The sequence below is a fragment of the Ranitomeya variabilis genome, chromosome 4, assembly GCF_051348905.1.
Source record: "Ranitomeya variabilis isolate aRanVar5 chromosome 4, aRanVar5.hap1, whole genome shotgun sequence".
Lineage (NCBI taxonomy): Eukaryota > Metazoa > Chordata > Amphibia > Anura > Dendrobatidae > Ranitomeya > Ranitomeya variabilis.
Genome location: NC_135235.1, coordinates 664,550,083 through 664,564,235, shown reverse-complemented (window position 1 = coordinate 664,564,235; position 14,153 = coordinate 664,550,083). Strand labels below are relative to the sequence as shown.

At 44.1% G+C, this 14,153-nt stretch overlaps 1 protein-coding gene across 2 annotated transcripts in view; it reads right to left on the bottom strand.

Annotated features, from left to right (window-relative positions):
* Positions 1-14,153, bottom strand: part of LOC143766242 (uncharacterized) — a 45,947-nt gene that overhangs the window by 26,339 nt on the left and 5,455 nt on the right. For both annotated transcript variants that reach the window (XM_077253761.1, XM_077253762.1), the window contains exons 3-6: positions 13,928-14,107; positions 13,721-13,844; positions 13,540-13,637; positions 12,545-12,635 (exon numbers count right to left, since the gene is read on the bottom strand). In XM_077253761.1, the coding sequence (XP_077109876.1) occupies positions 12,545-12,635; positions 13,540-13,637; positions 13,721-13,844; positions 13,928-14,107 (493 nt within the window). The remainder of the gene's footprint in view (positions 1-12,544; positions 12,636-13,539; positions 13,638-13,720; positions 13,845-13,927; positions 14,108-14,153) is intronic.

Sequence of the window (14,153 nt, the reverse complement as noted above, 5' to 3'; positions counted from 1 at the left end):
GAGAGAAGGCAACGAGACATCACCATAGAGTAAGTGGTTGTCCAAACGTCACCTAGGGTAGTCATAGCTAATATTGAAAAGAAAAATGGGAAATAAACAGACCAAAACCGTCTTAGGACAAGTGGAAGCAGCAGATATCATACAGGAAAGATGTGGAAAGATAGTCAGAAGACAGATTAGAAGAGTAAGAGAAAAATTGGGAATTTCAGAAGCACTTATGTTTAGTACAGAATGGGAAAGACTGAGTAAAGAACGAGGTGGAATTATCAAAGACAATGGGTGGGAAGAAATCATACATTGTATGATAGAGGTCTCATTAGGACCTAAATGTTTTGCATCCAGATTTTTGTATGCCAGAGGTGCCCCAACATGTCTGTTAGGAACTGATGTACTAAAGAAATTAGAAGCTAACATCAAATTTAGGGACGATGGCACAGTTATGCTGACTATCCCTGATGATGCAGAATCATTAGAACAATATGTCAGAATTCAGGCTTTTGAGGATTATACTGAAGAAAAAGAGTACAACACAGATCTAGACCTCTCAACGGTCCCAGAAACACTGTGGGCACAGGGTGACACTGATGTGGGATTATTGCATATTTCTCCTGTAAAATTATCTGTGCAACCAGGAGCTGTTCTCCCACAGCTCAGACAATACCCTGTGAGTGCCCAGCAGGAATTAGCAATTACAAAACAGATAGAGGGATATAGAGAGAAAGGAGTTTTGGTAGAGATACAATCACCTGCTAACACTCCTCTGTATCCAGTCAAGAAGAGAACTCTTGATAAGAGTTCTATGCCCAAATATCGTATGGTACATGATCTAAGAGAAATAAACAAAGTTCTAGATCCAATCACCCCAGTTGTACCCAATCCTCATACGTTACTATCACAGATACCAGCCAGTTCTCAAGTGTTTACTGTAATAGATCTTTCAAATGCATTTTTCTCGGTTCCTTTACACCAAGATAGTTGGCATTTGTTTGCATTTACATTTAAGGGCAAACAGTTGGCGTGGACACGCCTTCCACAGGGAATGATACACTCCCCTACTCTTTATTCAAATGCCCTACAAACAGTTCTTCAGAGGTTTGAACCCGAACCACAGGTAGTAATTTTGCAGTATGTGGATGACCTACTACTTTGCTGCCCAGATCTAGAAACTGCAGAAAGGTCCACTGTGAGTTTACTATGTTTTCTAGAAAAAGAAGGGTGTAAAGTGAATAGACAAAAGCTACAAGTTTGTCAGATCAAAGTGGTCTTTCTAGGTCATTGCATTTCTCAAGGTAAAAAGCATCTTACACCTCAAAGAACTGAAGCAATAAGACAGATGAATGAGCCTAGAAATCATAAACAGCTACGAGCATTTTTAGGAATAGTGTCTCATTGTAGACAATGGATTATACATGCCAGTCAACTAATGCAACCACTGTATGACTGTGTAAAAAGTGAACCTTATTTGTTGACAAAAGAAGGTCAGATTTCGTTCCAACAATTAAAAGATGCCCTTGTTTCAGCTCCAGCGTTAGGGCTACCAGACTACACAAAATCATTTCAGCTTATGGCTGCAGAAGTTGATTCTCATGCTACAGGAGTTCTTACCCAGAAGCATGCAGGGAAACAAAGACCAATTGCATATCTTTCAGCAAGGTTAGATCCCGTAGCTAGAGCAGCGCCAACCTGTGTACGTGTAGTTGTTGCTGTCTCGCTATTGTTGGACAAAGCATCAGAAATTGTCCTAGAGCATCCACTCACAGTTCAAACTACACATGATGTTTATGGGATATTAAACCAGGTCCAACCAAAACACATTTCCATGGCCAGACATTTGCGGCTACAGTGTTCTTTGCTGCTTCCCTCTACTATCACATTTGCAAGGCTTCAGACTCTCAATTTAGCTACACTGCTACCTCTCGAGTCTGAAGGGGGGAATAAGGACACTGATCCACACGCAAATTTTTTCCCTACAGACACACATGATTGTACAGAGCTCATTTTACAAGAAACAGCAGGCTTACCCAATGTATCCGAAACACCACTTCAAAATCCAGATTTAGAGCTGTTTATAGATGGTAGTAGGTTTGCAGATGACACAGGTAATTTCCATACAGGGTATGCAGTTGTGTCAGAATCTGAAACTCTCAAAGCAGAACCTCTTCCACCGAAACAGTCTGCACAAGAAGCAGAACTAACAGCATTGATTGAAGCGCTAAAAATAGCTGAGAATCAGACAGCTAATATATACACTGATTCTAGGTATGCACATGGTATTGTGTTTGATTTTGGAGTAATCTGGAGAGCTAGAGGTTATATGACAGCGTCAGGACAACCTGTAAAACATGCTTCTCTGATCAAACAGATCTTAGAGGCTGCACAAGAAACAAAAGAAGTAGCAGTAATTAAGGTAGCTGCACATGTGAGACTCGACACTAGGGAATCTAGGGGAAATGATAGGGCTGATAAAGCAGCCAAGGCAGCAGCGGTCAAACCCTTACAGCAGGTTCATACTGTAAACCCCACAGAAAATACTGAAGATAGACTGAGACAAGCACAGGAAGATGCAGGAGAAGAGGAGAGGGACAGGTGGAAAAAGGAAGGGGCAGAAGAACAAACAGGAATTTGGAAGAAAGATGGACTAATATGTCTACCTAGAGCCTGGTACCCGATTGTAGTTGGTGGACTACACCACCCTACTCATGTGTCTGCAAATGCAATGACACTACTGGCAAAGCAAGTCTGGTTGGCTCCAGGTTTTGGCAACTACGCAAGAGACTATTGTGCGGCATGCGTTATATGCCTGGCACATAATCCCGGACAGACGACAAAGACCCCTATGAAGCACCACGTCCGACCTCTCTATCCGTTTCAGCGATTACAAATAGACTTTATCCAGCTGCCAAAAAGTAATGGGTATGAGTATGTGTTGGTGTGTGTGGACATGTTCTCAGGGTGGCCAGAGGCCTATCCAGTTCGGAAGGCTTCAGCTAAAAACACTGCTGTAAAGCTAGTTGCCGAACTGATACCCCGTTACGGTCTCCCTGAAGTGATCGAGTCAGATAGGGGTACTCATTTCACTGGAGAAATATTTCAAAATGTACTGAAAATGTTGGGTGTTGAAAGTCAGTTACACACTCCATACCATCCTCAAAGTTCCGGTAAGGTGGAACGCATGAATGGAACTTTAAAATTAAAAATACAGAAAGCCATGGCTGAAACAGGAAAGCCTTGGACAGAATGCCTTCCACTGGCCCTTTACTCAATACGCAATACCCCAAGGGGTAAGACTAAACTGTCTCCATATGAAATTTTGTTTGGCAGGACTGCCAATTTAGGATGTTATTTTCCACAACAACTTGTGTTAAATATTGAGTCATTGACTTCTTATGTGCAAAACCTCCAGAAACAATTAACTAAGGTGCATGCACAAGTTTTTGCTTCTCTTCCAGATCCTGACAACACTGAAGGAAGTCACAAGTTGGAACCAGGTGATCAAGTCTATGTAAAAAGACACACCAGAAAGGCTCTTGAACCAAGATTTGACGGACCCTTCCAAGTCCTGTTGACAACACCTACATCAGTCAAGCTAGAAGGAAAGGCATCATGGATACATGCAAGCCACTGCAAAAAAGCAGTACAAAACTCATGATATTGATGTTAATAATGTTAACACAGATGTGGGATAAATTAGTTAGAGCCACGGATTATCTAGATGATCAGATTTGGGATATATTGGATATACTAAACACTAGTATAGCTGTACAGAATCAGCTTATAATAGTCATCAACCAACATACTCTGGTATTGGATTACCTAACTGCCTCACAAGGAGGTATGTGTCAAATCATCGGACCCACCTGCTGTCATTGTATAGACCCGAATAGTACTATGAGTATGACATTTAAATTAAAGGACGTACAACGACTCAGAGATCAGTATGACAAAGATAATGACCAGAATAAGGATAACTGGTGGTCAGATACCTTTTCTTTTCTTAACCCAGCCAACTGGTTCAGAGGGATTGGTGGGTGGGTTGCTGGGATCATGCAGAGCATAATATATATAGTTATAATTATTGTAGTCATATACGTACTATTCCAGATTGTGCTCAAGGGTATCTCAGTATGCACAGATAAACTTTGTGTAATAGATGCAAGAGTATAAAGTTTTTTTTTTTTTTCTTCCTTCTTATGTTATCCTCTAGTGATTCTAATTAATATTACTGTACTAATTTTTGTTTTTATATTTTAGTATACTGCTAAAAAAGAAAATAATTTGCGATAGAAGAATTAATACTAGATTTGATTCTCTTATTAATAATATAAGTGTGTGTATGTGTAATACCAAAAATAAAGGCTTTGTCTTTGGCCCTATGGTAATAAATAAAAGGAATATGTCAAAGGGGGGAATTGTAGAGATTAGACTGAAAGAATCCATTGTATCTTTCTCTTGAGACGTCTGGCTTATCAGCAAGAAACTTGAGCAAGTTGACATTTCCTTTTTATGCACGCATTCCTTCTGTTATTATAGCCTTTTACCTACATACTAGAGGTTGTAAATTTCACAGTATAGATAAGCTTTGTAAGAGAATGTGAAATAATGAGCGCTTGTGCGCATGTCTGCAAATGCATAACTCTTTTTCTTTATAAAGGAGGGGTAAAGCCCAGAGAGTCAGACGCGCTCCTGAGCTTCCCCTGTATATGATCACACAATACTTTGTTTGCGTGTCATTTACCTGGAAGCTTACCTCCAGTAAGCCAGGGACTGAGAAGGACTTAACAAAGGGAACCTGTCACCCCCCCAGGCGTTTTTAACTAAAAGAGCCACCTTGTGCAGCAGTAATGCTGCATTCTGACAAGGTGGCTCTTTTAGTTCTGTGTGCTGTAACTGCCGAAATAATCAGTTTTATAATTTGTCCAAAATACCTTGTCTTCCGTCAAGGAGGCAGGCCTTTCCCCCCTGCTTTAGACGCGACACAGCCGTCACTCAAATCTTCTTGGCGCTGCCTCCTCACCGCTGTTTTGAAATGATGCGGCGCCTGCGCTCTTTTCTCCTGCCTTGGGCAGGCGCAGTGAGCGCTGGCCGTCTGTCCTCTGTGCGTACTTGCGCCCTGCCTGTGAATCCCAGCCCCGCCGTGTCTTATGATTTATTCATACTACGGGGCTGGGATTCCTGGGCATGCGCATTGCGTGTCTAAGCCTCTCACCCTCTCCCACCGCCTGCTACACACACACACACACCAGCTGTGAGGATTTGGCAAGGTTCCAGGCGATTGCACGGAGGAGGGATCATCTGAGGATGCACACGCTGTAGCAGGCGGTGGGAGAGGGTGAGAGGCTTAGACACGCAATGCGCATGCCCAGGAATCCCAGCCCCGTAGTATGAATAAACCATAAGACACTGCGGGGCTGGGATTCACAGGCAGGGCGTACGTACGCACAGAGGACAGACGGGCAGCGCTCACTGCGCCTGCCCAAGGCAGGAGAAAAGAGCGCAGGCGCCGCATCATTTCAAAACACCGGTGAGGAGGTGGCACCCGGCGCCAAGAAGATGTGAGTGACAGCTGTGTGGCGTCTAAAGCAAGGGGGAAAGGCCTGCCTCCTTGACAGAAGACAAGGTATTTTGGACAAATTATAAAACTGATTATTTCGGCAGTTACAGCACACAGAACTAAAAGAGCCACCTTGTCAGAATGCAGCATTACTGCTGCACAAGGTGGCTCTATTAGTTAAAAACGCCTGGAGGGGGGTGACAGTTTCCCTTTAAACAGCTGGGGCTGTAACATAAACCAAGCTCCTGAAGGCGATCACGAGAGCACAGTTCCTGTTCTGCGCATGATCGCCTTGACTTATACCTATTTCAAAGGTCAGGAACACCTATTTGACCATGACAAACATGTACATAAAAGGTCATGAAGGGGGTAAAAACTACCCTTGTGACCAGAAGAGTAGAGAAGTTATTAGTACCCCCATTACAGGAGCGATTGTGCAGTAATCTGAATTCTTTAGTATCGAAAACATAACAGAATTAATGAAGCGGAGTGATGCCATGAAACCAGGGCTCCAGCCATGCCAACACTCTCCTGCAGGCCATAATACATATATATGTAGCCATCAGCCACGTACAGCTTAGAGACACTACCGTTCAAAAGTTTAGGGTCACTTAGAAATTTCCTTATTTTTGAAAGAAAAGCACAGTTTTTTTTCAATGAAGCTAACATTAAGTAATTCAGAAATATACTCTATATATTGTTAATGTGGTAAATGACTATTCTAGCTGCAAACGTCTGGTTTGTAATGCAATATCTTCATAGGTGTATAGAGGCCCATTTCCAACAACCATCACTCCTGTTGTGGATTCTGTTTTTGGGCTCCCTCTGGTGGTTACAACTGGTACTGGGTGACTTTGGTGGGTTGCGGTCTCTGGTTTCCACCTGTCCATCAGTGGCTGGGTGTTTCCTATTTAACCTGGCTTTCCTGTCATTCCCTTGCCGGCTATCAATGTATCAGTGTGTGTCTCTGTTACCTGCTCCTAGGCCTTCAAGACAAGCTAAGTCTGGATTTCTCTGTTTCATGATTGCTTTCATGTTTTTTAGTCCAGCTTGCAGATATGTAATTCTCTGCTGCTGGTTGCTCTAGTGGGCTGAAATTACCACTCATGTACCATGAGTTGGCACATGAGTTCAAGTAATTTCAGGATGGTATTTTGAAGGGTTTTTCAGCTGACCGCGCAGTTCACCTTTTGTATCCTCTGCTATCTAGCTTAAGCGGGCCTCATTTTGCTGAATCTGTTTTCATAACTACGTTTGTGCCTTCCTCTCATTTCACCGTCATTATATGTGGGAGGCTGCTATCTCTGTGGGAATATTTCTCTGGAGGCAAGTGAGGTCTGTTATTCTTCTGATAGGGGAAGCTAGATCTCCGGCTGGCGCGAGACGTCTAGGGGCCCCCCAGGAACGTCCCCCGGCTACTGTTAGTTGAGTGTTGAGGTTCAGGATCGCGGTCAGCTCAGGTTCCATCACCCTAGAGCTCGTCCTGTTTTTGCCCGTGTTACGTTGACAAATTCCCTGCCATTGGGAAACATGACACACTCCAGTGTTCTTATGGTACTTTGTGTTTGCTAACTGTGTAAAAAGGCTAATGGATGGTTAGAATACCCTGGAAAACCCTTGTACAAGTATGTTAGCACAGCTGAAAACAGTTTGGCTGATTAGAGAACCTATAAACCTGACCTTCCTTTGAGCTAGTTGAGAATCTAGAGCATTACATTTGTTGGTTCCATTAAACTCAAAATGGCAAGAAAAAAAGAACTTTCATGTGAAACTCGACAGTCTATTCTTGTTCTTAGAAATGAAGGCTATTCCATGCGAGAAATTGCCAAGAAACTGAAGATTTCCTACAATGCTGTGTACTACTCCCTTCAGAGGAGAGCACAAGCAGGCTCTAACCAGAGTAGAAAGAGAAGTGGGAGGCCCCGCTGCACAACGGAGCCACAAGACAAGTACATTAGAGTCTGTGTTGTGAATTCTGCTCTTGGGCTCCCTCCGGTGGTTATAAGTAGTAGTGCTGCTGTTTTTGGATCGCAGCATTCATCAGGTGTGTCCACTTATTGCAACTCTGACTGGGCTATTTAGTCTTGCTTGATCCTTTAGTCAGTGCCAGTTGTCCATTGTTTCTGGAGGATTCACATCCCTTCCTGGTCTCTCTTGCTTTGCTGTTCATATCATCAAAGATAAGTTCTGGCTTGTTTTTTGCAGTCCACATGCTGTGGGCCTTATAGTTCAGTACATTTCCATGTATTGTTTTGTCCAGCTCTGTCTGTGCAAGGATTTATTCAGCCAAGCTGGTATCTCTGGAGTTGCAGATATACCCTCCATATCTTTAGTTAGATATGGAGATTTTGTATTTTCTGTGGTGGATATTTTCTAGTGTTTTAATACTAACCGCATAGTACTCTGTCCTCCTTTGCTAAATCCTGATTTCAGTCTGCGTATGTTATTTCCCTCTCCTCTCACAGTCAATATTCGTGGGGGACTGTCTATCCTTTGGGGATTTTCTCTGAGGCAAGATAGTTTTCCCGTTTCTATCTCTAGGGGTATTTAGTCCTCCGGCTGTGTCGAGGTGTCTAGGGAGTGTTAGGTACATCCCACGGCTACTTCTAGTTGCGGTGTTAAGTTCAGGGTCTGCGGTCAGTACAGGTACCACCTTCTCCAGAGTACGTCTCATGCTGCTCCTAGGCCACCAGATCATAACAAGTCTGTAGTTTGAGAAATCAACGCCTCACAGGTCCTCAACTGGCAGCTTCATTAAATAGTACACACAAAATGCCAGTGTCAACGTCTACAGTGAAGAGGCGAATCCAGGATGCTGGCCTTCAGAGCAGAGTGGCAAAGAAAAAGCCATATCTGAGACTGGCTAATAAAAGAAAAAGATTAATATGGGCAAAAGAACACAGACATTGGACAGAGGAAGATTGGAAAAAAGTGTTACGGACCGACGAATCCAAGTTTGAGGTGTTTGGATCACACAGAAGAACATTTGTGAGACGTAGAACTGAAAAGATGCTGGAAGAGTGCCTAACGCCATCTGTCAAGCATGGTGGAGGTAATGTGATGGTTTGGTTCAGTGCTGGTAAATTGGGAGATTTGTACAAGGTAGAAGGGATTTTGAATAAGGAACGCTATCACTCCTGTCGCGGAGTTACCGCGACAGAGCAGTGCCAGAAAACCGCAGCGTCTGATGGCTCCTACTTTGCCGCTGAGAAGAAGCACTTCTCCAGTGTATTAAATGTGCTTGTTTTCTTTCAGCAGGACAGGGGTTAATCGGCCATGTGGAAATCCCTGCATTCAGCTGTGCTTGATTAGCCACTCCTCTCTCCTATAAAAGCTAGGCTTTCTGGCCAGATCCTTGTCTTGAGTTAGCACTTGCTAGATAGACCTGGAGAGTGAGGAGCTGGTGTCTGGAAAGCTGGAGGTGTTTATTGTGCGACTGTTGCTTGGTTTGTATGCTTGGACATTCCTCATCTTTACCTGCCTTATTTTCTTCCCTGTCCCTCACACCCTGGTGAATACCTCTGTTATTTGTGAAAGTATATTTGTGTGAGTGGAATTTTCTTTTACCCTTGTCTTTGTTCCCCTGTCTGTTGGGTTGGTGTACTGCGGTACACGGTAGTGCCTCTCTTCCCCGGATGGGGAAGGGGGACAGACGCAGTCCTGCAGGTAAAAAGGTAAAAGAGAGGGCAAGGGCGGAGGCCCCGGCATCCTCGCCATCTGAGGTATCCCGGGGAACAGGGCGAGTTAGGGCGCCTCCTAGTGCTAGGGCCATGGAAGGTGCCCCTGGTCCCAGTTTACACGCCAGTCATATCGTGACAATTCCATTTTGCAACGCCATGCCATACCCTATGGACAGCGCTTGATTGGAGCAAATTTCATCCTACAAAAGGACAATGATCCAAAGCACACCTCCAAATTATGGAAGAAATATTTAGGGAAGAAGCAGGCGGCTGGTATTCTATCTATAATGGAGTGACCACGCAGTCACCAGATCTCAACCCCATTGAGCTGTTGTGGGAGCAGCTTGACCGTATGATACGCAAAAAGTGCCCATCAAGCCAAACCAACTTGTGGGATGGGCTTCTGGAAGCATGGGGTGAAATTTCTCTAGATTACCTCTGCAAATTAACTGCTAGAATGCTAAAGATCTGCGATGCTGTAATTGCTGCAAAGGGAGCATTCTTTGAAGAAAGCAAAGTTTAAAGGAGAAAATTATTTCAAATAAAAAAAAAAAATTTGAACCTTGTCAATGTCTGGACTAGATTTTCAATTCATTTGGCAACTCATTTGATTACCGTATATACTCGAGTATAAGCTGATCTGAGTATAAGCCGACCCCCCTTAATTTTGCCACAAAAAAACTGGGAAAACTTAATGACTCGAGAATAAACCTAGGGTGGAAAATGCAGCAGCTACTGGTAAATTTCAAAAATAAAAATAGATACCAATAAAAGTAAAATTAATTGAGACATCAGTAGGTTAAGTGTTTTTGAATATCCATATTGAATCAGGAGCCCCATATAATGCTCCATACAGTTCATGATGGGCCCCATAAGATGCTCCATACAGTTTATGATGGGCTCCATAAGATGCTCCATATTAAAATATGCCCCAAATAATGCTGCACAAATGTGGATTATGGCCCCATAAGATGCTCCATAGAGATATTTGCCCCATATAATGCTGCACGTGGCCCAATAAGATGCTCCATAGAGATATTTGCCCCATATAATGCTGCACATGGCCCCATACAGATATTTGCCCCATATAATGCTGCACATGGCCCCATAAATATTTGCCCCATATAATGCTGCACATGGCCCCATACAGATATTTGCCTCATATAATGCTGCACATGGCCCCATACAGATATTTGCCCCATATAATGCTGCACATGGCCCCATACAGATATTTGCCTCATATAATGCTGCACATGGCCCCATACAGATATTTGCCCCATATAATGCTGCACATGGCCCCATACAGATATTTGCCCCATATAATGCTGCACATGGCCCCATAGATATTTGCCCCATATAATGCTGCACATGGCCCCATACAGATATTTGCCCCATATAATGCTGCACATGGCCCCATAAATATTTGCCCCATATAATGCTGCACATGGCCCCATACAGATATTTGCCCCATATAATGCTGCACATGGCCTCATACAGATATTTGCCCCATATAATGCTGCACATGGCCCCATATAGATATATGCCCCATATAACGCTGCACATGGCCCCATAAGATGCTCCATACAGATATTTGCCCCATATAATGCTGCACATGGCCCCATAAGATGCTCCCTACAGACATTTGCCCCATATGCTGTTGCTGCGATTAAAAAAATAAAAAAAATCACATACTCACCTCTCAGGCCCCCGGCACTTGCTATACTCACTTTTCCCGTTCCACCGCCGACCGCCGCTGTGTCTTCCCCGTCATCTGCACTGACGTTCAGGCAGAGGGCGGCGCGCACTAATCGCGTCATCGCACCCTCTGACCTGAACGTCACTGCAGAGGATGCGGAAGACGCAGCGGCGCCGACGGTGGAACGGGGAGCAGGTGAATATCGTGCACTGCCCTCGCCATACTCACCTGCTCCTGGCGTGTCCCTGCACATCTGTTCTCCAGCGCCGGCAGCTTTTTCCTGTAGTGAGCGGTCACATGGTACCGCTCATTACAGTAATGAATATGCGGCTCCACCCCTATGGGAGTGGAGTCAGGCCCATATTCATTACTGTAATGAGCGGTACCATGTGACCACTCACTACAGGAAGAAGCTACAGGCACCGGGAAAAAGACGTGCAGGGACCACGCCAGGAGCAGGTGAGTATTATTACACAGCTCCACTCCCCCTCCCCTGCTGACCCCTGGGTGTGACTCGAGTATAAGCCGAGAGGGTTACTTTCAGCCCAAAAAAGTGGTCTGAAAATCTCGGCTTATACTCGAGTATATACGGTAATAAAAGTTTTCATGGAAAACACAAAATTAACTGGGTGACCCTAAACTTTTGAACGGTAGTGTATATCATGACACAGGTGTAATGTTTCTGTGTAGTTTACCACAATCCTCTTTGAAATTAATTGATTTTAAAATAAATTGAAAATTCAGGATTAAACTCTGTTGTTATTGTAGAGAAATTCACACTTGGCCCTCACGGCACATTTCATTTTGTGGATCATAAAAGCAAAGTTTGGTCAGAAACAATGGACCTAGTCTTGTAGTGACTAGTGATAAGCGAGTGTGCTCGTTACTCAAGTTTTCCGAGCATGCTCGGGTGATCTCTGAGTATTTTAGGCTCGTAGATTTTGTGTTTTTGTCTCCGCACCTGCATGATTTGCGGCTGTTAGTCAACCTGAACACATGCCTGTTTGTTAGGGAATCCCCTCCCCACATATATTCAGGCTGTCTAGCAGACCAAATCATGCAGCTGTGGGGACTCAAACACAATTTACGAGTACTCCCAAAATACTCGGAGAACACCCGAGCATGCTTGGAAAACTTGAGAACGAGCACACTCGCTCATCACTAGTAGGGGCCATATGAGCATATTCAGCTGCACAGAAGGGAGAGATGCTACATTCATACAATAAGATATAAGAATTCTAGGAAGTGAACAGCATCATTACCCTCTGCTTTCTCTTAGAGAGCCCATCATAGAAAATCAGTAAAAGAAAATTATTAAATGTCAGCACATTCTACGTACGCTGGCATTTTGCTTTGTAGTTTACAGATCTGGGCCTGGTCAGCATCTTCTGATTCCAGGGGGAAGGTGGATCCTCCAGGTTTTAAGCTCTATAGAAGAAGAGCTTTCAATGCCCAAAGTAATTTGAACAGTTTCGGGTGGAGGAACATGCAGGGATTTAAAGGCAGAATGGTGACCACATGATTGTGATATGTCCGAACTACACCACAGATAAAGCAGGTTAAGCTGATGACTGAGAATAATCTGTGACTTTTCTGCATTTAGTGGTTACCACTCACCTGGGCAGTTATCTTTAGGAATCTCCTCTTTACACTGCTCATCACTCCTCACATATGTCTCTGTAGTATTAATATGGGTCAGATCTTCACCCTGAAATAAATATTGTAAAAGTCACAGACAGATGGAGAAGTCACATCTATGATCTGCTCTAATCCTGCCATCTCCACCGTTCTCATTACACAAGTATAAAACATACTAGACGGAAGCCCGATGCCATCGCATCGGGAGGGCGGTAATGTCACGATGGGGGCAGACTTTGCAGAGTTGAGAATCTCTCCACCCCATGTGCTCACCCACCTATCCACTCTCTCTTTCCCTTTTGTGAGATAAAATATTGTATAAAAACAGTCAGTGAAATATTTTACCTGACAAAATGAATCCTCTGTGATCCCCCGCTGTAATGTCAGCATTGTCTTTTGCTTCCTCCCTGCCCAGGAGATATGGTATGCTCCATACATGGTAAGACACAGACAATTTTTAAAATGAAATTTCGTTCATGGGAAAACCCCTTTAATGTGACCGGCTTCCTCTGCCTGTAGACACGTTGCGCATCTGCCGCCGGGATCAGCCAAATGATTCACTGCGCCTGTGCGGAATTCACGCAGGCACAGTAAATCAGACCACCGCCATCTATCTGCAGACAGACAGCGGCGGTCACATTAAAACTGCACAGGCGCTCCTTCTGTACAAAGATGGCGGCGGTCAGTGAATTATTCAGCTGATCCCGGCGGTGGCGTGTTCGCAGCGGTGCTCTGCTGGTGGTACCGCGCAAGAGGCTGCGTATGGTGTATAGTGTGTGTGTATGTGTATGTGTATGTGTGTGTGTGTGTGTGTGTGTGTGTGTGTGTGTGTGTGTGTGTGTGTGTGTGTGTGTGTGTGTGTGTGTGTGTGTGTGTGTGGTGCGTACTGGTGGATAAAACAAGAATGAACACAAGACCTTCACAGCCATCTACACATCATAGGGGAGATCTCATGACACCTTCTCTCCATCTACCTGATAATCCTGAGGAACATTGGGATCTTCTTGTTTACAGTCCTGTGGAAGAAGAGAACAGGGACAACTCTCTGGTGTTGTCCTCTTATTGGATAGAACTGGAGGAAACACATACAGGGATCGAGTTAATTCTTTACATACAGAAAATTATAGGCAGTATGCATTTAGTTCTGACTATTACCTGGTGATGTGAGGTGCAGGGGAACCTCCATCATGAAGTCCTTGTACAGATCTTTGTGTCCTTCTAAATACTCCCACTCCTCCATGGAGAAATAGACGGTGACATCCTGAAACCTTATAGGAACCTGACACATACAATGATACCGTCATCACCCTATTCCCTTCATAGCGTTACTGTATAATGTCCCAGCATTCCCAGCAGTGTCACCTCTCCAGTCAGCAGCTCAATCATCTTGTAGGTGAGTTGTAGGATCTTTTGGTCATTGGTATCCTCATGTATCAGGAGGTGAGGTGGAGGCCCCATGATTGAGCTCAGGGGTCTTCCCCATCCCTCAGAGACAGGGTCCTGACAGCGCTCACTAGAGGTCGTTTTCACCAATGTGTAATCCTGGTTAAGAAGAGAGACACATTAATAAATATCACTACAGACATTT